At 37.9% G+C, this 21,864-nt stretch overlaps 1 protein-coding gene across 1 annotated transcript; it reads left to right on the forward strand.

Annotated features, from left to right (window-relative positions):
- Positions 1-5,277: 5,277 nt before the first annotated feature.
- On the forward strand, positions 5,278-6,189 carry LOC120876986 (olfactory receptor 4A47-like). The gene has a single exon (XM_040259296.1). It carries the CDS (start codon positions 5,278-5,280, stop codon positions 6,187-6,189), a length of 912 nt encoding a protein of 303 aa, XP_040115230.1.
- The last annotated feature ends 15,675 nt before the right edge of the window (positions 6,190-21,864 follow it).

The following is a 21,864-nucleotide window of genomic DNA, read 5'->3' on the forward strand; positions in this document are numbered from 1 at the left end:
AACTTTATTTAGTGCTTTCTGAGAGTGGCACCAGACTTTGGAAAGAACAACACTTTTAGGGCAAATAAATTTTCTGGTTGAGAGATCCTTATCAGAAAAGGGCCATAAAATGCTAATAGGCCTCCTGGCAAGAAGATGATGTAAATCACCTAAGACCTGTGTATACAGATAGGTATGCAGAGAGAAAGCCTGGTCTCGATAAGGGTCAAGGCTGCTGAGCCTGCATGACTTTGTATTTTCTATTATTCTCTATATACAGCTTAAGGTATATAAGCCCCCTGGAAAAATAAAATTTTGGGCCTCACCTCATCACTACTTGGCTCCCCCGTGTCAATTCTCTTTTTCTTTCTTTCTCTTTCTTACTCTCTTTTTCAGGCTGATCCCTTGGAGTTCAGGGACTCACTGTGTTCACTTCTCTGCCTGGGCTTCTAAGACCCACGCGAGAGGGAGCCCAAGGTGGGGCTTCCTCCGCTATTCAAGTGGGCGCCTGTGACCTATGTGAACAGCATAAGTCCCTTGTCTTGGGACTTTATTGCCTTTCTGTGTAAACCAAGGAATATCAGCCTCTTTTTCTCCTCTATTTTCTTAACTGAAACATTATTTCTTTATCTCTCTCTATATCTTTAATAAATCCTTATCTCCTTCTATATCTCTAAATAAATAAATCTCTCATCACCAATGCTATCCACTCTTCGGATACACTGGATCCAACCGGGGCTGGTCCCTGGTAGATGGCATCACCTACTCGATGGATGTGAGTTTGAGTGAACTCCAGGAGTTGGTGATGGACAGGGAGGCCTGTTGTGCTGCAATTCATGGGGTCACAAAGAGTCGGACACGACTGAGCGACTGAACTGAACTGAACTGATACTTCCATGAATTCATTTATAATATCATTGTATCATCTTTTAATTTAAATTTTATGATTGTATCATCTTTTTAAGATCTCGAGCTTCGAGAGTGATGCCTCTTTCTTCAATATTTGTTTAAAATCTACCATTTTAACCATTTTATTTATTTCTTTTAAAATTTCATTTGTATCACTGCATCCAGTCTTAGTTCCGCCTGCAGGATGTCCGTTGTCTCACGGATCATTCTTTGCAGCGTGTCAACTCTCTGAACACACAAGCTCAGAACTTGTGGCAGGAACTTACTTGCTCCAAATCCACTCCAGGATTCTTGCCTGGAAAATCCCAGGGACAGAGGTGCCCTGTGGGCTACAGTCCACGGTGTCGCAAAGAGTTGCACATGACTGAGCAACTAGCACACAGACACATGTGGGGTCTTAGTTTCCCAGCTAGGGATTGAACCCAAATCCCCTGCCCTGTGGGGATTCCCTGGTGACTCAGACAGTAAAGAATCTGCCTGCAATGCGGGAGACCTGGGTTCCATCCCTGGGTGGAGAAGATTCCCTGGAGAAGGGCATGGCAACCCACTCCAGTATTCTTGCCTGCAGAATCCCATGGACAGAGGGGTCTGGCAGGCTAAAGTTCATGGGGTCGCAGAAAGTCGGACTGAATGACTAAGCACACAGACCCTGCATGGTAAGGTGGATTATTAACTATTGGACCATCAGGGAATTTCCCCTCTCTTCAATGTTGATTCTGATAATTTTTTTTTCTTTTTTTTTTCTTAGTATATTTCTCTAGAAATGTATCAATTTATTTAAAGTTCAAAGATAATTATTGGTTTATTGGTCTTAGCAACACAGGGATTGAACTTGGGTCTCCCTCATTGTAGACAGACGCTTTACCATCTGAGTCACATGTGTGAGTGCTCAATTATTGGTTTTAAATAGATTTATTATTTTTAATGAATTCCTCTTTAAATGATGTCTGTGTTCTCAGTACCGTTTCAAACTACAGTGCTGTCTAGGTTTATTTTAATTTTTGTTTTCTAGTATCTTGAGACAAAAGCTGAGTTCATTTCTTAAAATATTTATTGTTTTCTAATATTTGCTATAAAGAAAACTACATTTCTTTCTAAGCACTCTTTTATTTGCATCCACTTAATATATATATATTATCCTTTATGTGTGTGTGTCTGTGTGTGTGTATATATATATATATATATATATATATATAATTTTTATTCTAGATATGTATGTTCAGTTGTGTTTGACTCTTTGTGACCCCATGGACTCATGGACTGCAGCCCACCAGTCCCTCTGTCCCTGAGATTTCCCAGGCAACAATACTGGAGCAGGTTGCTATCTTTTAGCCCAGGGAATCTTCCTGACCCAGGGATCAAACCAGCATCTTTTGCAACTCTTGTACTGGGAGGCAAATTCTTTACCACTAACACCACCTGGGAAGTCCTGCTTTTTAGATACCTTTAATATAGATTATTTTATATAATGTGTATTATTATCTTTCTGTAGAAAATGTCTGAAAATTTACACAGGTAATTTTAGGCTTGTATTGCTTAATTTGTAAATGAAAAATGTTATATTTTTCTTTTATTTATAAGTATATATTTACATATATGCTATATACATATATGATGTAAATATATGCTGTATGATTTAAACCTTTAAAAATGTACAGCAACTTCTGTCACAGCTTAGGGTGTTTTCTACTTTGGCAAAGGCCCCATGAGCACTTTGAGATAAATAGAATAATCCCATAAATGTTTTCTCTTTCACCATTTTAATACTAAAATAGATTCTATCAACTTGTCTGTCTGAAATCATATGACAACTTTAATCTGTATTTGAAATAAACCTTAAATAAGTTATTCTGAAGTTAAAATTAATAATATTTGGAAATAAATTCAGATATTATCTTCAAAGATAAAGCTTAAACTTAAAACTATTTGCCAATTTTTAAGGTTTGATTTAAGCTAGAAAGTTTTTACATATTTCATTTCTGTCCAGATTTGATTTTCCCTTTTGGTGATATGGTCTCAATTTACACTTTATGAATTTTCCCCCAAAGGACAGGATTCTATAAGTCGTGTTCCACATGGTGATTGTTCTGGTACCATCTCTGGAGATAAAGACTCTACCCTCAAAATTATGATTAAAGTTCCAGTGAATTTAATTAGACAAAAATCACCCTTGGAGATGTGCCTACTGGGTGCCTCACCTGTATGTACTGCAGGTAAATACAGACCACGTGTTCACAGCCCTTTGCCTTTACCTGAGGAGTGTTTGTCTGCAGCAGCAATCACACGACAGGCTTCTACTAGAACTAAAATGATGGACTCAGAACATAATGAAGGGTATGTATGAAACTATTCCCGTCCTTCAAGAATCCCAAAATTCAACAATGCTGTTTGAAGACAGGACAATATAAGTGAGAATCAAAATTTTGCAAAGTCCATTTCACTTTCACTGGTATAGACACAAGCAGCAAATTTATTTTTTTCACTTTAAACAATCCTTACATAATTTGAAGTTTTTTCTCTCTCTCTTTCTCTGAATTAAAATAGTGATTTAACATTTGTTTGTTATTAGGACAAATTCTAACTGTAGTAAACATTTTGAGTTTTTTTTCACAATCAAGATTCAGAGTTCCTTAGGTAACAGGACATTCATATTCATTTTGAAAATTCCAATAATTGAAAAGTATTTTTTTTCTGAAAGTCTGAGATGAATTACATGTCCTGCAAGACTGACTCAAAATCCAGTGATGCTGAATGTACCTTGCTCATTATTTTGCCAGAGATGGCATCAGTGCATGAAGGGCTAAAGAGATGGCACCAGAGCTCAGAACATGATTGAATAATTTCATCTTCTGCAGGTAACCCAGGAAGTGTATTCAGACACAAAATTCTTTTTTTTGTGTGTGTGTGTGTAATAGTTTTATTAAAGTATAAAGGAGATAGAGAAAGCTTCTGACATAGGCATCAGAAGAGGGCAGAGAGTACCCACTTGTTAGCATTAGCAATGAGTTTATATACTCTCCAACGAATCCAAAGAATGTCTGGAGGTTGTACAGACCTCACCAGACCTACTCCCATAATCTACATTTTAAGATAACAGAATTAGCCAGAAGGTTTAATCCAGAGACTGTCCTCAGGCAGAATACATTATTGTTAAATAATCCTTAGGAATATAGAGAAGGAAATAAAGTTTGTCCTTTCTTCCTCCTTGAGAATTCCAGACCCTTCTCTCCTTGGGGACCCCTAGACTTCTTGTCAACCTGCCTAGCAGAAACAAAATTCTTAACGAGGCTTTCTGTTTAATAAGAGTACATTGGTGGAGTGAGAATTCAATCCTTTAAGAATTTTCCTTTGTGATTTTCATAATCAGCCATGTTAGGATTCCTTCATGATTATTAAATATGTAAAAATTGATTCTATTCAGCAATACACCTTTTGGATAATTTCATGTTCTAACGATCTGAAATAAATTTACCTTCCAGAAAGTACTCTTAGAAATTAATTTCAAGGTTAATGACTTGACAATATTTTCATTTCAGATATTTATAAATCTGACCCTACTTTCAATTTTTATGTTCTCTAAACATGGCATGTTAATCTGTTAAAATTAAAGAATGAGGTAGCATCCATATATTTTGACTGATTGACTTCCAAGAACTCAAGCAAATGCTGTACTAAGCAAGCTGTGACTTCAAGTCCTACTTTTCTATTCACAGATGAGCTTCAGCATCCTATCATATGTTTGTTGGTCATTAGAGGCATTTTTCCTCTTTTTGTTGATATTTTAGTTTATTTCATATTTTTGTCTTTTGTTAGTTAACTGCTTACAGATCTTTACTTTTGATAATAACTCTGTGCACATCATCTCACATGTGTATCTTCAGACTTTTTTGTCCAGTGGTGTTTTGTTATACTTTCCTAAGTCCTTAAAATATTTGAAATTGTCAGATATAATTATTTGAGATTAATTGATTGGTTAAGAAGTTTCTTCCAACCTTAGAAGGAGGAAAATCACCTCTTTCATGAAATGGACATTAAATCTTGCTTTACTTCTTTTTAAAACTTTAATCAGCTTTTATTTTTGTCTGAGATATTAGCTATCTGTACAATTTTAAGTTTCTAGATAGAAAATTAGTTACAGGACTTCACTTATGTAATATTTTTTCCCATATATTTTTTTATTCACCTGCCTATCTATTAGTTTGTGGTCAAGGAAGATGATTTAATCAGCCTTCTATTATAATATCTGAAAGTACCCAAACATAATAAACCACAAGGACTGTTTGTTGAATAAAAAACAAATTATTGCAAGATTTTAGGAAGTCACTTTTACTAATTGTATTTATAGATAATGCTGTCCTGAACTCTGGAATAAGACATACAGAAGAACCTATGGAACAAAGGGAAAACGTAACTGAGTTTGTCCTCTTGGGGCTCACTCAGAGTGTCCAGGGGCAGGGAATTTTATTTGTCGTGTTCTTCCTCATTTACATTGTGACCATGGTGGGCAACCTACTCATTGTCCTGACTGTGGTACTCAGCCCAACACTGGATGCCCCTATGTACTTCTTTCTTGGCTACTTATCATTTATGGATGCTTTTTATTCTACTTCAATCACCCCAAATACAATTATAGACTTACTCTATGAGAAGAAAACCATTTCATTTCAAGCTTGCATGACCCAGCTTTTTACAGAGCATCTATTTAGTGGTGCTGAGGTTTTTCTCCTGGTTTTCATGGCCTATGACCGCTACCTGGCCATCTGCAGACCCTTGCATTATTTGACAATCATCAATCAGAGAGTGTGTGTTCTGATGCTGCTATTGGCTTGGGTTGGTGGGTTTTTACATGCTCTACTTCATATAATTTTTTTTTACAACCTTCCATTCTGTGGCCCTAATGTCATTGACCACTTTGGGTGTGACACATATCCTTTGTTAAAACTGGCCTGCACTGACACCCACATTACTGCCATCACAGTAGTTGCCAATGATGGGGCCATCTGTGTGACCATTTTCACACTCTTACTCATCTCCTATGGGGTCATCCTGCGCTCCGTGAAGAATCTCAGTCAGGAAGGGAAGCATAAAGCCTTGTCCACCTGTGGCTCCCACATCACTGTGGTGGTCCTCTTCTTTGTGCCCTGTATTTTTACGTATGTGAGACCTCCTGTTACCTTACCCATTGATAAATACATTGCTGTGTTTTACACCATTGTCACCCCTATGCTGAACCCTCTAATCTATACTCTGAGAAATGGAAAGATGCAAAATGCCATGAAAAAGCTCTGGATGAGAAAATAAACAATGAAGCAGCTGCAAAATATATTACTTATTTTCAAGAAACAATTGCTCTTGCAATGAGCAAGGAAAGTCATTTTTTTTTTTTACTGTAATAAATGTCTCCTCAGTTTAGATAACTTGGGTATGATGAAAAAGGTTTATCATTTGAATACTTCCAATCTACTTCTGCTTTATTGACTATGCCAAAGCCTTTGACTGTGTGGATCACAATAAACTGTGGAAAATTCTGAAAGAGATGGGAATACCAGACCACCTGACCTGCTGCTTGAGAAACACGTATGCAGGTGAGGAAGCAACAGTTAGAAATGGACATGGAACAACAGACCAGTTCCAATAGGAAAAGGAGTACATCAAGGCTGTATATTGTCACCCTGCTTATTTAACTTAAATGCAGAGTACATCATGAGAAACGCTGGGCTGGAGGAAGCAGAAGCTGGAATCAAGATTGCCAGGAGAAATATCAATAACCTCAGATATGCAGATGACACCACCCTTATGGCAGAAAGTGAAGAAGAACTGAAGAGCCTCTTGATGAAAGTGAAAGAGGAGAGTGAAAAAGTTGGCTTAAAGCTCAACATTCAGAAAACTAAAGATCATGGCATCCGGTCCCATCACTTCATGACAAATAGATGGGGAAACAGTGGAAACTGTGGCTGACATTATTTTTTGGGGCTCCAAAATCACTGCAGATGGTGACTGCAGCCATGAAATTAAAAGACACTTACTCCTTAGAAGGAAAGTTATGACCAACCTAGACAGCATATTCAGAAGCAGAGATATTACTTTGCCAACAAAGGTCCATCTAGTCAAGGCTATGGTTTTTCCAGTGGTCATGTATGGATGTGAGAGTTGGAGTATAAAGAAAGCTGAGGGCCGAAGAATTGATGCTTTTGAAGTGTGGTGTTGGAGAAGACTCTTGAGAGTCCCTTGGACTGCAAGGAGATCCAACTGGTCCATCCTAAAGGAGATCAGTCCTGGGTGTTCATTGGAAGGACTGAAACTCTAATACTTTGGCCATCTGATACGAAGAGCTGACTCATTTGAAAAGACCCTGATGCTGGGAAAGATTGAGAGCAGGAGGAAAAGGGGATGACAGAGGATGAGATGGCTGGATGGCATCACCGACTCCATGGACATGGATTTGGGTAAACTCCGGGAGTTGGTGATGGACAGGGAGGCCTGGTGCGCTGTGGTTCATGGAGTTGCAAAGAGTCGGACACAACTGAGCGACTGAACTGAACTGAATGATCAAAATAAGCTTATATAATTTTCATATTTTCCTAATGCAAAGTATATATTTAGTTTGAAATACATTTTTATGATTTCCACAATTTTGGAGGAAAATATATATGGTTTGGTGGTACGAAATATCTCTATTGAAGCAATAGATTTATGTTTTGTATGATGAGTTATGCTGCAGCTAATACTGCAAATTTTTTTTGATTAGGGAAAAGTTTTCTCATATTTTTCTCTTCAAAAATATAATATTCTTCAGAATAGAGCTCATTACAGATTTTAGGAAAAATAATATTAAAAATATGATTAAAAACTTGGTTTATTCCTCTATACACAAAGACATTCCATATTAATATTTGAAGTAGATTTCTTATTTCTCTCTCTGTGAGATTCTTTAAATACATTATTTTATTTCTATTGTTTAGCATGTTAATGTTGAAGAAGAACATTTCAGTCATAACATTATTGAGGAGGTTATGTTTGTTACAATAATCTGAAAGACTAAAGTTTTATACAGAAAAATAAACAAACCTTACTCAATATTCCAATTGGGTAATCATATCATTGACTCATTTTTGTCAGCTTTGTTTGGAGTTATGCTTTCATAAAGGTGGCTCATTCCACTTTCCAGATACTTTAGAATACCTGGTGAAAGCCCAGATACATTTTCAGTGTCCTGGTCACCTTTTTTGCTTACATAACCTTCTGCAGAGACCCAGGCACATGGGTCTCTCTTATATGTAAATTTAGCACAATCCATCATCCGTGCACTTTAAATATTCAGTTTGGAATTTGACACTAAATATTTGGGGTTATATCATTGTTAAGAAAGATTCTGACAATATACACCATTATTATCTCTCTTATTAATATAATAGAGATTGCTAGGTATTAATATAATAGAGATTGCTAGGTGTTAATATAATAGAGAATGCCAGGATATACTGTTTCATTTGACAGAAACAGCATTCATAAAATCCTCCTCTGAATCAAGCTTGAAACAAAATATTATCTGCCTCTAATATGGTCAGCGCATGTGGTCAAAGAGGATTATCATTTTGCCTCTCTTGTTTACTCTGGTTTCATGAGGCACTAAGGCTATGGGGTGATGAGTGCTTTTTACTAGTAAATCACACTGTGTGAGAAGCCTCATATCCTGATTTTAATCCCTATTACCTGAAGATTTCTCATATTATCTCAGTGAAAGTGCTAGTCACTCAGTCGTGTCCAACTCTTTGTGACCCTGTGGACTGGGGTCCATGAGTAGCTCACCAGGCTACACTGTCCATGGAATTCTCCAGGCAAGAATATTGGAGTGGGTTGCCAGTTCCTTCTTTAGGGGAACTTCCTGACCCAGGGATCAAACCTGTGTCTCCTGAATTACACACAGATTCTTTACCGTCTGAGCCATCAGGGAAGCCCTTTATTATCTCAAAGTCTTCTCAAATAAAATACTAATCACCAAATAATAACAAGCATTTGGGTTTATTAGAACTTATGTAATTTATTTCTCCACTTTGGGATGTTGCTACAGACTGAAAGTTTACTTCCCTCTTCAAAACCATAAGTTAAAACCTTTCTAGTGTGATGGTATTGGGAGGGGGCCCTTTGGGTAATGCTGCTGCTGCTAAGTCGCTTCAGTCGTGTCCGACTCTGTGCGACCCCATAGATGGGGGCCCACTGTCTCTGGGATTGTCCAGGCAAGAACACTGGAGCGGGTTGCCATTTCCTTCTCCAATGCATGAAAGTGAAGTCACTCAGTCGTGTCCGACTCCTATCGACCCCATGGACTGCAGCCCACCAAGCTCCTCCATCCATGGGATTTGCCAGGCAAGAGCACTGGAGTGGGGTGCCACTGATGTTCCATAAAAGCAGGCCATATGCAAAGTATACCAAGACATACGTTTAGTTAATTTTAAAACTTGTGTAGTTATTTCAAGTAATAAGATAAAAATATTTGCTAACTCTCTATGTTCCTTAGTCTATGAGCTTCCTGAAGTCAGGGACATTGTTCTAACTGTCTTTGTATTTTCCATTCTTGGGGAGAGGGATGGATTGAGAAGTTAGGATTAGCAGATGGTGGTTATTATGTATGCATTGTATAGGCAACAAGGTCCTACTGTATAGCACAGGGAACAATATTCAATGTCCTGTGATAAAGCAATAAAACACGACTCTGTGGGAGAGGGAAAGGGTGGGATGATTTGGGAGAATGGCATTGAAACATGTATAATATATATGAAATGAATCACCAGTCCAGGTCCGATGCAGGATACTGGATGCTTGGGGCTGGTGCACTGGGATGACCCAGAGGGATGGTATGGGAAGGGAGGAGGGTTCAGGATGGGGAACCCATGGCGGATTCATGTTGATGTATGGCAAAAGCAATACAATATTGTAAAGTAATTAACCTCCAATTAAATAAATTTATATTAAAAAAAGATATATGAAAAAGAGTGTTTGTGTATATATATATGTATAGCTGAGTCACTTTGCTGTGTAGCAAAAACTAAAACATTGTAAATCAACTACCCTTCAATAAAAGAAATAAAAATTCAATTATTCATTAACAATCTAGAATTTACTTTTATTTGTGATAGGGAAATATTTAAGCTTATTTTCCCCCAACAGGTAAATTAATCTATCAACATAATCATTAATTTCAATTAATGACAATTTTCTTTTTACTATGTGAGATATTACACCATCTAGAAGGCTGAATTCTGAGGAACTTGCTCTTTCTCATCACTCTCCTCCTTTGCTACCTTCTCCTCCTGCTCTAAACATCAGCCTCATTTTGAAAAGTTTGCAATCTTCCCATAAAATATATTTAGCTTGTCATGACATTATATATTTATTTTGATGAAAATTACATGTTTTAATATTATATTTTCTCATCCAGAATAAGACACATATTGTAAAGTATTCACTGATATCTCAACAAAAATTTGTAAGTATCTCCATAGACTGTATACAAATCTTGTCTTTTCGTTTTCTTATAGAAAAGGATGACTCTCTTATTTGCATTTGATTTACTGACACATTTTCAATGAACAGCTCAGAGAAGAATTAGTGTCTTTTTCTGGTGTGAATTATATCTCATTTCTAAAGGTCACAGGCATATCAGTCAGTTCAGGCCAGTTGCTCAGTCATGTCTGACTCTTTGTAACCCCCATGGATTGCAGCAGGTCAGGCTCCCCTGTCCATCAACAACTCCCGGAGTTTACTCAGACTCATGTCCATTGAGTTGGTGATGCCATCCAACCATCTCATCCTCTGTCGGTCCCCTCTTCCTCCTGACTTCAATCTTTCCCAGCATCAGGGTCTTTTCTGATGAGTCAGCTTTTCACACCAGGTGGCCAAAGTATTGGAGTTTCATCTTGAGCGTCAGTCCTTCCAATGAATATTCAGGGCTGAAGTCCTTGATGATTGACTGATTTGATCTCCTTGCAGTCCAAGGGACTCTCAAGAGTCTTCTCCAACACCACACTTCAAAAGCATCAATTCTTCGGCTCTCAGTTTTCTTTAGAGTCCAACCCTACATCCATACATGACTACTAGAAAAACCATAGCTTAGACTAGATAGACCTTTGTTGGCAATGTAATGTCTCTGCTTTTTAATATGCTGTCTAGGTTGGTCATAGCTTTTCTTCCAAGGAGCAAGAGTCTTAATTTCATGGCTGCAATCACCATCTGCAGTGATTTTGAAGTTCCCCAAAATAAAGTCTCTCACTGTTTCTGTTGTTTCCCCATCTATTTGCCGTGAAGTGATGGAACCAGATGCCATGATCTTAGTTTTCTAAATGTTAAGTTTTATGCCAACTTTTTCACTCTTGTCTTTCATCAAGAAGCTCTTTAGTTCTTTGCATTCTGCCATAAGTGTGGTGTCATTTGAGTATCTGAGGTTATTGATATTTCTCCCAGCAATCTTGATTCCAGCCTGTGCTTCACCCAGCCCAGCATTTCACATGATGTACTCTGCACATAAGTTAAATAAGCAGGGTGACAATGTACAGCCTTGACGTACTCCTTTTCCTATTTATAACCAGTCCGTTGTTCCATGTCCGGTTCTAACTATTGCTTCTTGACCTGCAAACATATTTCTCAGGAGGCGGATAAGGTGGTATGGTATTCCCATCTCTCTCAGAATTTTCCACAGTTTGTTGTGGTCCACACAGTCAAATACTTTGGCATAGTCAATAAGACAGAAGTAGATGTTTCTCTGGAGCTCTTTTTTGATAGTCCAGTGGATCTTGGCTATTTGATCTCTGGTTTCTCTCTCTTTTCTAAATCCAGCTTGAACATCTGGAAGTTTGTAGTTCACATACTGTTAAAGCCTGGCTTGGAGAATTTTGAGAATTACTTTGCTAGTGTGTGGGATGAGTGTAATTGTGTGGTAGTTTGAACATTATTTGGCATTGCCTTTCTTTGGGATTATCCAAACATTCCTAGGCCTATATCCAACAGTACACATGTACGTATCCCACCACACTCTCAGATCTGTATCCAATCTCATGTGAATCTCTATGATAACTTGTAACTACATATTCAATGTTATTTAGGTATCTATTCAATTGAACACACACAGGTCTATATCTGACAATATATAGTTACTAAGTGAACTAGTGAATATGCTTATAATTGTTACAGATTTTGTCTAGAATGATGTTGATTTTGATCTGTGATTTCCAGATATTGGGACATCTTTCCTCTATATGTTGTTGGTTATTTGCAAAAATTTGGTAATGTATGCCTCTGTGAGTAGACTTGAGATGTTTTCCTTTTCCCTCTGCCTGTTTGCTTTAAAAGTTGGAGACTCTGGGCTACTGTTAATAAACCCTAGTCCAATAATAGCACACAGAGTGGCCTGTCAGTGAAATTTTCTGCAGGTCTTTGAATGAGCATTTCTAGCACCATGGGTTGAAATAGTCATAAAATGTCCTTAATACCATATCTTAATTTAAGACCCTGAAGGAGCCTTGCCAACTGGAAATTGGCACTTGTTGTCAGCTTCTGCAAGGATTAAGTTGATGGTCACCACAGTCACTGACCCTCAAAACTCTCTGAAAGGGGTTCAGGGAAGAGATTTGGAATAAGGCAATCTGTACTCTGAGAAAAGCTGGCAGAATAGGCCTTCAGATAAATATTTTCAGAAGATTTTATGAGCCACAAATCTTACATCTTCTCATGTCTAGAAAAGCACTGAAATTGTTAACAGTAACATCTGCTTCGGACATTAGGAAGGAAATAAATTTGAAAGTCAAAATGGGATAACTGAAGTTCAGATATTGAAGGTAAAATTAGATGGCTATTGTGGATTTCAGACACATTCCTGTATTGCTGAGAACTTAAATTTTCTGAGCTGTGTCAGATTAGGGGATGGCCCTGGTCACTGGTCACTGGTAGCTGCAACCTTATGATTTCAAGGTATCCTCTTGTAACTATTAAGATCTTCTACACTAAAATTGTTTTAGATCAGATATTAACAAAAAAGAGGAGACATATGTAAAACTCCTGTCATATATATATATAAACATCACATCAGAAGTTAAAACCTACTTAGGGCTTCCCTGGTGGCTCAGAGGTTAAAGCGTCTGCCTGCAATGTGGGAAACCTGGGTTCGATCCCTGGGTCGGGAAGATCCCCTGGAGAAGGATATGGCACCCCACTCCAGTATTCTTGCCTGGAGAATCCCATGGAAGGAGGAGCCTGGCAGGCTACAGTCCACAGGGTCGCAAAAAGTCGGACACGACTGAGCGACTTCACTTCACTTAGATAAAGTTAAACAACTGGCTACCTCGCTGCAAGTCTCCCTTGAGTGTCAGGTCCAGATAGACTTATTCTTCTGAATCCCCAAGTGATTGAGTTCTTAACCATACTAAACTCAACTTGGAAGTCAGGAATATTTCAACCTGATATTCACTCCATGAATTGCAGCAGAACTATGCCCCATTTCAGCTGGAAGTAGCCAGAACATTTGTCTCCCCATTCCCTGAAAGACTTAGGGAAGGTTAACCTAATGGGAAGTTAAAAGCCATCTCCCATAAAACCGAATTCCTCTGCTAAGTTTGACTGATGTCTCTATCCAAAATGATTATTCCATTTTTTCCCAACACTTTTTCTCCTCAAGATTGATGAATATCAGAGAAAAGGGGGAATTGTTACTGAGCAAAGCTGTGTGGGGCTCCTGGGCATAAAAACCTTTATGTGTCCCTCTTTTCTTTGATTACAGAAAATTGATTTCATTCAACATCGTTGACCTTCCCTGAGTTCCAAATGGAAGATTCAAGCAGTTGTTAATTAGGTAAGGAAGAGGGTGTGAGACAAGGGAAAAGCAAGCAGTCAAGGAAATAATAGTCAGTCTTGGGGAAGATCCTAATTCCCCATCAAGGGATACACACATCAACTTTGACCTGTTCTGCAGATACTGAAACCCCCACGAGGTGGGAGAAGTTTACGATGATATGCTGCCCACACGCACTTGACCCTAGACCAGTTGGAACCAGAAAGTTGGTGATGCTGACTCCCACTTACCTCACCACCAACCAATCAGAATAATGTCCACTAGCTGATCACATTTTTTTGAACCATTGCTGTAAAACTTCTCACTATCCTCTCCAAGTGGAGACACACAGTTTTGAGGGCTGCTCTGTGCCGCCCCCCACCTTTGCCTGGCAAAGCAAATAAAGCTATTTTTTCCTACTTCACACAAATCTCTCTCAAATAGCTTAATGGTGTTTTCAGTGTTACTTTGGATTGCCAGCTAAGTGAAGTCCAAAGCAAAATTAAATGTCTATCTCAAGATAAATCCATCTTAAGCAATTAATGGTCTTTTGTAAGTTACCTATGTAGGAATCTTTGGCCTTTAATTAAGTTAGTTTGAATTAACTTATTTTGATTATGGTCCTACCTAAAATTCTTAAAAAAATTTTTAAAAATAAATATTTATTTTAATTGTAGGCTAATTGCTTTACAATATTGTATTGGTTTTGCCATACATCAACATGAATCTGCCACAGTTATACACGTGTTCCCCATCCTGAACCCCTCTCCCACCTCCCTCGTGACAGTATACTCAGTATATATCCTTGGGAGGGGAAATGATAAAACTATAGTGTAGTCTTTTCCACATAAAAGTAAATGATGGCTGTCATTCCTATGTTTCCAAAGTTCATTTGAAAGCATAACATTATGCAAATAGCAACTAAATTAAAAAAATCTATATTTCTGACTGCTTCTGATCTTTGTTGTATCACATGGGCTGAGTTGCCTTGTGGCCTGAGAGATCTCAGTTCCCCAATCAGGAGTTGAACCTGTGTCTACTGCTTTGGAAAGCAGAATGTTAACCCCTGGGCCACCAAGAAAGTCCTGGTGATTCAATTTTGAAAGAGTAATGAGTCATTCTAGTGACAACACAAATTATAATGTTATAATTAAAATCATGTTGTACTGGTTCAAAGATAGATATAATGTAAATGGGTAATAGGACTTATAAATTCACCCAGGTTCATAGGATTTTTCTGTAGTAAACTTTTGGTTGTAAGTGACAGAAAGATCAACTGAAATGCTTTTGAAATTTAAGGATATTTGTTGATTGGCTAACATGACTGCAAACTTCAAAATAACTTAGCTTCAGAATTAGTTGATATATTGGATCAATTATGCCATAAAGGAGTCCTTTTCTTGTTTTCTTGTCTGACTTACCTTAAATCTGACTTACCTGGCACTTAGAAGGATTGCTATCTGTAACAACTCAGAGAAAATGCTCTTTATATGACTCTGGCAGAAGTAATTGACCTGGATCATCAGATACATACAACAAGGACTAAACCACAGTGGAGACAGGGCAGAATGTTTTTGCATTTCAGGTGACTATTAACACTTGGCTACCTCTTGCAATTCACATTGTGACAGTAAACAAGAAACTTCAGGAGTCTGGCCTGCATTTTGGGTAGATTGAAGACGTGATTAGACATTGCAGTGGTAAAATTCTAGGCTATACCTCTAGCTAAGCCACTAAAATCAGTTGAGAAGTTAGTGGAAGGTGAAGGGAGAAGAACAGAGCCGATAGTGAAGGGAAAAGACAATAGACAGACGTTGCAACGCTATGATCAGCAGCAGTATCAAGTGGCATATCTCATTACTCCAGCCATTCTCCTCTAATCGGCCAGGAAACTACTTTTAGGTAAATCCCCCACTTCTGAGTTCATCAGCAGCATTGAAATGAAAGAAGATGGGATGAATGTGACTGAATTCATTCTAATGGGACTTACCCAGGATTCTCAGATGCGGTTAATTCTGTTTTTGGTGTTACTTAGCATCTACACGGCAAATAGATGGGGAAAAAATGGAAACTTGATGGACTTTATTTTCTTGGGCTCCAGATTGTGACCATCACTGCAGATGGCGACCACAGCCATGAAATTAAAAAACACTTGCTCTTTGGAAGAAAACTATGACAAATCTAGACAGCACATTAAAAAGCCGACATAAATTTGCCAACAGAGATCAACAGAGTCAAAGCTATGGTTTGTCCAGTAGTCATGTACGAATGTGAGTTGGACCATGAAGAAAGCTAAGCACCAAAGGGTGGATACTTTTAATCTATGCTGCTGGAGAAGACTTTTGAGAATCCCTTGGACAGCAAGGAGATAAAACCAGTCAATCCTAAAGGGAATCAACCCTGAAGAGTCATTGGAAGGACTGATATAGAAGCTGAAACTCCAATACTTTAGCCACCTGATGTGAAGAGCCAGTTCGCTTAAAAGGACCTTGATGCTGGGAAAGATTGAGGGCAGGAGGAGAAGGACACAACAGAGGATGAGATGGTTGGATGGCATTGCCATCATCAATGGACATGGGTTTGAGCAAGCTCTGGGAGATGGTGAAGGACAGGGAAGCCTGGCTGCTGCAGTCCATGGGGTCACAAAGAGTTGGACAAGACTGAGACACTGAACAACAACAACAACAAAAAGTTTCCATGATGTGGCACAGAGAGGGATATCTCCAAAGATCCTGATACTGCCTCTGAGTTGAGAATCTGAAATTCACAGTTGAGAATCTGAAATTCAGGGACACTACAGCAGAAAATACATCTATAGTCCTGGAGAGGCTGAGTGTGAGAAAGAGAGAGAGAGAGAATTGTGCAAAGCTAAGAGGATCCATCTCAAGTATTCATCAAAGAACTGACTTGTGTGTGCATCTGAAGAAAATACCTGGGGCTGGGGAAAGATTTACCCAGATGAATTAAAGAGGAGTGCTTGGTTCTCAAACTAGGCTAGGAAGAGAGCCTACTCTCATTAGCTGGAAAACCTCATAGTTCACAGGGGCAGTGCTGTTGGTTGAATACTTAGAAAAATTTTCATTAGTTGTGGGATGTGACTAGTTCTAGACTGAGCATAACCCAGCACCAGCTTTAAGACCTGTATCAACAATATATTAAAAAAAAAATCCTCAAAGAAAACACCCAAAGGAATCAAAACAACTATTTGGTTCAAAATTTTGTGTCTTTGCTAATGTGAGCTATTAATCTAATTATTTCCACTTGATGCCCTTGAGTCATGCTGGTGTAAGGGTTATGCTGGGTGCATAAAATGCATTAGGAAGTACATTGCTTCATTACTTCTATGAAAGTGTTGTGTAACAAGTTATTTCTTGGTTAGTTGTCATGTAAAATTAATTGATTAAAGCTCCATGGGAATGAACTGTCTTGCAGGAGAATGTTAGGACTCTAAACATTCAATTTATTTGCACTTATTATTCCAGTTTTAAATTATTTCTCAATATGTGTTTAGATGATTGTGTTTCTCATAGCAATGGTCTGTTTTCTTTTCTTGGCAAGTTAACTGCCATACATTCTTTTGTCATATCACTTTGTTGTTTTTTTAAAATTTGTAGAATTTGCAATGATGGCCCTCGCTTCAGTCTTGATTCTGATAATTTGGTTTTTCTCTTATTTTTTCTTAGTCCATTTGGCTAGAAATTATAATTTATTCAGTGTTCAAAAGGATCAATTCCAGGTATTCTTTTCTTTATACAAATTACTCTTTTAATGATGTATGGCTTCTCAACACTTTCCACACTACAATGTTCTTTATGTTTATTTTAAACTTTCTTCCTTAGCATTTTGAGACAGAAGCTTAGTTCATTCTTTAAAGTGTCTATTGTTTTCTAATATTTGCATTTAAATCTATAAAATTCTCTCTAATCACAGTTAGCTGCATCCAGATAATTTATACACATTGCAATGTATTATACATAATCCTTTATATATATATTAATATATATATCTTTTATAAATATTTTCATATAGTTTTTATATACATGTATATCATAAAGTTTATATACATTTATATACATGCATATCAATAACCTCAGATATGCAGATGATACCACCCTTATGGCAGAAAGTGAAGAGGAACTAAAAAGCTTTTCACTTTCTTGATGAAAGTGAAAGAGGAGAGTGAAAAATTTGGCTTAAAGTTCAACATTCAGAATACTAAGATCATGGCATCTGGTCCCATCACTTCATGGGAAATAAATGGGGAAACAGTGGAAACAGTGTCAGACTTCATTTTTGGGGGCTCCAAAATCACTGCAGATGGTGATTTCAGCCATGAAATTCAAAGACGCTTACTCCTTGGAAGGAAAGTTATGACCAACCTAAAAAGCATATTCAAAAGCAGAGATATTACTTTGCCAACAAAGGTCCGTCTAGTCAAGGCTATGATTTTTCCAGCAGTCATGTATGGATGTGAGAGTTGGACTGTGAAGAAAGCTGAGTGCTGAAGAATTGATGCTATTGAAGTGTGGTGTTGGAGAAGACTCTTGAGAGTTCCTTGGACTGCAAGGAGATCCAACTAGTCCATTCTAAAGGAGATCAGTCCTGGGTGTTCTTTGGAAGGAATGATGCTAAAGCTGAAACTCCAATCCTTTGGCCACCTCATGCAAAAAGTTGACTCATTGGAAAAGACTCTGATGCTGGGAGGGATTGGGGCAGGAGGAGAAGAGGATGACAGAGGATGAGATGGCTGGATGGCATCACCAACTCGATAGACATGAGTTTGAGTGACCTCTGGGAGTTGGTGATGGACAGGGAGGCCTAGCGTGCTACAATTCGTGGGATCGCAAAGAGTTAGTCACGACTGAGCGACTGAGCTGAACTGACTGATATCATAATGTTTCTGTTGAAAATAGTCATGAGTGATTTTAGGCTAAATAATTGAAAAATATTATACTTTTGTTATAAATTTCTATTTAAAGTACATATGTGCTTTATGATTTAAGTTCTTAAAAATATATTGCAAATTATGTCATGGCCTTAGGTATTTTCTACTTTGATGAATGCCCCATGAACTTTTTGAGATGGAACAGTCCCACAAATAATTTTTTCTTTTCCTACTATGATACTAAAACTGACAAATTTTCTATCAATTGTTAGAACTGGACATGGAACAACAGACTGGTTCCAAATAGGAAAAGGAGTATGTCAAGGGTGTATATTGTCACCCTGCTTATTTAACTTATATGCAGAGTACATCATGAGAAACGCTGGGCTGGATGAAACACAAGCTGGAATCAAGATTGTCGAGAGAAATATCAATAACCTCAGATATGCAGAGGACACCACCCTTATGGCAGAAAGTGAAGAGGAGCTAAAAAGCCTCTTGATGAAAGTGAAAGAGGAGAGTGAAAAAGTTGGCTTAAAGCTCAACATTCAGAAAACGAAGATCATGGCATCCGGTCCCATCACTTCATGGGAAATAGATGGGGAAACAGTGGAAACAGTGTCAGACTTTATTTTTGGGGGCTCCAAAATCACTGCAGATGGTGACTGCAACCATGAAATTAAAGGACACTTACTCCTTGGAAGAAAAGTTATGACCAACCTAGATAGCATATTCAAAAGCAGAGACATTACTTTGCCTACTAAGGTTCGTCTAGTCAAGGCTATGGTTTTTCCAGTGGTCATGTATGGATGTGAGAGTTGGACTGTGAAGAAGGCTGAGCACCGAAGAATTGATGCTTTTGTACTGTGGTGTTGAAGACTCTTGAGAGTCCCTTGGACTGCAAGGAGATCCAACCAGTCCATTCTGAAGGAGATCAACCCTGGGATTTCTTTGGAAGGAATGATGCTAAAGCTGAAACTCCAATCCTTTGGCCACCTCATGCAAAAAGTTGACTCATTGGAAAAGACTCTGATGCTGGGAGGGATTGTGGGCAGGAGGAGAAAGGGACGACAGAGGATCAGATGGCTGGATGGCATCACTGACTCGATGGACATGAGTCTGAGTGAACTCCGGGAGATGGTGATGCACAGGGAGGCCTGGCATGCTGCGATTCATGGGGTTGCAAAGAGTCGGACACGACTGAGTGACTGAACTAAACTGAACTGAACTGTGTGTCTGAAATTTTGTGACACATTTTATCTGCATTTGGGATAAGGTTTAAATGACTTGCTCTGAAATTAACATTCATGATTGGAAATTGGTTCAGATATCATCTTCAAAGATGAAGCTTAAACTTAAAAATATTTGCTTGTTTTGAAGAACATAATTTCATAAGAATGTTTTCACATATTTCATTTCTGCCCAGATTTGAATTTTTCTTTTGGTGATATGACCTAAATTTGCTTTTCATGGTTTTTTCCCAGAGGGCAGAATTTCATAAGTCTTGTTTCACACGGTGATTGTTCTTGTGCTATCTCTGGAGATCTACCCTCAAAATTATGATTAAGGTCCCAATGAATTTAATTAGACAAAATCATACTTGGAGATGCAGGAATTGAATGACTCAGTTGTATCTGCTGCACTTAAATGTAGACAAAGTGCTCACAGCCTTTTGCTAGGACCTGTGGTGCATTTGTCTACAATAATAACCACATGACCGACTTCTTCTGGAACTGAAATGATGGACTCAGAACATAACAAAGTGTGTATATGAAATTATTCGCCATCCTTCAGGAACACTAAAGTTCAATAACACTGTATGAAGACAGGACAGTAAGTGATTCAGAATCAAAATGTTGCAACAGCTATTTCATGATTCCACTTTGACTGCTATAAGTGCAAACAAAATATTGTATTAAATATTTAAAATATTTTATTATAAACAATTTACACATAGTTTGAAGTTTTTTCTGTCTGATTAACACACTGATTTAATATTCGTTTGTTATCAGGACATATCCAGCCAACAGTGAACATTATGAGTTTCTGTTCACAATCAAGATTCAGAGTTCCTTAGGAAATAGAATGTTCATATTCATTTTGAAAATCTCAGTAATTTGAAAAGCAATTTTTAAAAATAACTGAGATGATTTTGATTTTCTGCAATCATGGAAAGCATTGGTCACAAGGAAGCCATTCAAGGTGCTGTGAGGCTACATGAATCTTACTCTCTGTATTACCAGAGACAGCATCAGTGCATGAAGGACAAGCAAGAAGGAACCAGAGCCCAAAACATGGATTGAACAGCTTTCTTCATAGGCAGGTAACCCAGGAAGCATATTTAGAAACAAAATTCTGAATGAGGCTTTCAATTTTGCAAGAGTACGTTGGTGAGGTGAGGTTTCTTACTTGCTCAGTCATGTCCAACTCTTTGGGACCATTCGGATTGTAGCCCACCAGGCTCCTCTGTCCATGGGATTTTCTAGGCAAGAATACTGGAGTGGGTTGCCGTTTCCTCCTCAGAGGGATCTTCCTGACCCAGAGACTGAACCTGCACCTCCTGTGTATCCTGCAAAGAAGGCTGATTCTTTGCCCACTGAGCCATCAGGGAAACCCAGGATGGGGTTAGAATTCAGTCTTTTAGAGTTTTCCTTTGTGATTTTCATAATAATGTTAGAACTCCATTAGATTATTAAATATGTTGATTCAATCGATTGATTCTATTCTGTAATACTTCTTTTGAATAATTTCATATAATAATGATCTGGAATAAGGTTACCTACTTGAAGATAGAGTATCCTTAGAAATTAATTTCAAAGGTAATGATCTGGGGATAGTTTCATGGGTAGAGATATGTAAATCTGATAATAGTTTTAATTTATATGTTCTCTAAACATTGTGTGTTAATTAAAAGATGAGGTAACACCTGTAGACCTTGACTGAGTGACCCTCAAGAACTGGAACAAACACTGTAATAAGTAACCCTTGACGTAAAGCCCTATTTTTTGTTCACAGGTGGGCTTAGGCAGCCTATCATGTTTGTGGGCCATTTAGGAGCCATCTTCTGTTAATTTTTTTGTTGATATTTTATTCCATATTTCACACTTTTATATTTATCTTTTTGTCATTAGATGATAACTCTCTATATCATCCAATATGTAAGTCTTTCTTCAAACATTTCATCTACTGCTGTTTTGGTATCATTTCCTAAATCCTTAAAAAACATGAAATTGTCAAATAAAGCTATTTGAGATTTCCAGGATTGGTTAAG

This window comes from Oryx dammah, unplaced genomic scaffold (genome assembly GCF_014754425.2).
Source record: "Oryx dammah isolate SB20612 unplaced genomic scaffold, SCBI_Odam_1.1 HiC_scaffold_17, whole genome shotgun sequence".
NCBI lineage: Eukaryota > Metazoa > Chordata > Mammalia > Artiodactyla > Bovidae > Oryx > Oryx dammah.